At 49.5% G+C, this 2,337-nt stretch overlaps 1 protein-coding gene across 1 annotated transcript in view; it reads left to right on the top strand.

The window, feature by feature from the left end:
* CDC42EP2 (CDC42 effector protein (Rho GTPase binding) 2) overlaps positions 1-321 on the top strand; it is a 708-nt gene extending 387 nt beyond the window's left edge. Inside the window, exon 1 of the mRNA XM_009708442.1 lies at positions 1-321. This exon is cut by the window's left edge and continues 387 nt beyond it. Within this exon, the coding sequence (XP_009706744.1) occupies positions 1-321 (321 nt within the window).
* The last annotated feature ends 2,016 nt before the right edge of the window (positions 322-2,337 follow it).

Here is a 2,337-nt window from a genome sequence, read left to right as displayed (position 1 = left end):
AACCCGCCGCGGTTGCACCTCGATGACAAAGCTCCGCCGGCACCGAGCCGGGAAGGTGGGGAGGAGAACGGCGAGGACAGGAGCGCCGCCCCACCGCCGCATCCCTGCGCTTCGTGTTTTGCCGTGCCGACGAACGGCTTCACCGAGGAGAAGGGCAGCGTCGAGCCGTCCTTCCTCTCCCATGCTGGCTCCCTCCTCTCCCTCCACGTGGATTTGGGGCCCTCCATTTTGGAGGACGTCCTGCAAGTGATGGAGAAACACCAAGCAGAGAGAGTGGGGGGATCTATACAGGATTCCGGCAGGCAGGAAATCTTGACGTGAAGACAACTCAAGGTAAAGACGTTGAGAAATGGATGATTATTATTATTATTTTGGGGGGGTTGTCATTTTGTTTTTGTTTTTTTCAAGTGGCTCTTAAGTTACAGCTCAAACTCCGCAGTTTGACTCCACGCACCTTCCCTCTCCGGTGCGCTGACGGCCGTGTGTTGTTTCCTCTCGCAGAGCCCGTCGTACAAACGGGACGTGAGCGTTTAATCCTCGGCGCCGCTCCCCGCAGACCTCCGGCTATTCCCTCGGCGTGGGGAGGAAAAATAAAAAACCAACCACCCTACGAAGCCAAGACGAAATGGGCAGCGCTCGCTGCCGGATTATATCGCCGCTTGCCTGTATCAACTTCACCTGTAGCGACGGATCGAACCGTAGGACTGCGCCGACCGGTAGAAAATAAGACACCGCGCCGTTATGAATGTTTGTTGTACTGGACGGGATGAAACAGCGACGGTTGGATTCCCAAACGTCTCGGTCGGGAGGATTTGGGGGGTTTTGGGGTTTGGGGTTTTTTTTGTTTGCTTCAAGAGGGGCTGCGGTTTGCACTTGGTCGAGGCGAAGGTGTGACGCTCGCTGGCTGCCGACCACCCGCATCATCAAGGTGATGTCAAACGTCAGCCTCCGACTTGATTTAATTTTTTTAAGATCCCAGAAATTGGGAAATTGAGTGGTTACGCGGCAAAAGGCTCCATAGGGCTTTAATGTTGCGCCGTCTCTAAGGAGAAGCTAAAAAATCTCGCTGTGGAAAAGCTTTAAAAAAAACCCTCTTGGGCTGTATTTTAGCAACTGAATTCGTGGCTGGAATTTAAAGTCGTAAATAAGATGCAGAAACCAGAAAAAAAAACCTATGTGAAGTGAAGGGTGAGTGACCCCCCGGCCAGATTCCTGCGCGATGGGGTGAAATTCATTCTCCCGAAAGACGCCGTCTCCATCAATCGCAGATTGTTTGGATGGACGGAGGAAACGAGGGGGTGAAACGCTTTGGCACGCAGAAAGGAATGCGAATCCCTTCTGCTTTTTAAAAAAATAATAAAAGAAAACAACAACAACAAAATAAATCACTGGAAATTCCAATTCTGCCGACGTCAGGGCGAAAGACCTCAACGCCCGGCTGCGAGGGCTTTCATTCTCTGTCCCCACCTCTGAATCGAGGACAAGAGAAGCTTGTTGGACTCCGTAACGGTGTAACAGCAAGCGGGACCTCGTTTCCTAGATGCCGTCGTTAATTAACCGCATCATTTTTAACTGTTTCTGGTAGTTTTAGCCCAGAACGAGGCGGGGAGTCCCCTCTAGTAAGGAATTAAGACACCTCTTGAAGAGCACGCTGACTTTTTGCTGGTTTGCCGGAGCCTGACCGTGTATTTCTTTACATCATCGACTGCTGTTTCTTACAGATATCGTTAAACAACGAGTCATTACGTTAATGAGCTCATAGCTCATCACCACACAATTTTGTCCTGGCTCTTGCTTACTCTTGCCCACCTGCGGCCGGCGGGGCGCTCTCGCTGCAAGATCAAAACCCCGTTTTGGTGGAAACACCAAAAATTCGGGGTTAAAACTGATTTTTCAAGCTTTTGGTCTGCAAAATAATTAAGAAAATGAGGTTAATTGAGCTCGGTCCAGGCAGCCGCTGGGTTTAATAGTTCTATTTGATTTTATGCAGTTATGGTTCAACCCTTACCTGGTCTAAACTGACGGCGTTTCCTCCGAATGACACCCATCCACGTGGCGACGCCTTCTTTTTATTTATTTGAGGATTTTTCTTACCAGAAGTAATTCCCACGGCGGGACGGGGGCGTTTTGGAACATCATTTGTAATTAATTTACCCTGGTGACAGCGTATTTTGATGGGAGATGTGGCTCGGTTTCCCAATCCCCTTTTCTTGTTAACACACCACAGCTGCTGTTTAGTCAAACAATTTGAAGGAGAAAAGCCCGGAATGGATCATTTTGGGTGGTTTTCAGAGTGCTTTGGGGTTTGTTTGTTTGGGGTTTTTTTTTTTTTGTGGC

The sequence above is a fragment of the Cariama cristata genome, unplaced genomic scaffold (genome assembly GCF_000690535.1).
Source record: "Cariama cristata isolate BGI_N322 unplaced genomic scaffold, ASM69053v1 scaffold21879, whole genome shotgun sequence".
NCBI classification, from domain to species: domain Eukaryota; kingdom Metazoa; phylum Chordata; class Aves; order Cariamiformes; family Cariamidae; genus Cariama; species Cariama cristata.
The sequence above is the reverse complement of the archived record's forward strand: the minus strand, read 5'-3'. Positions and strand labels throughout refer to the sequence as shown.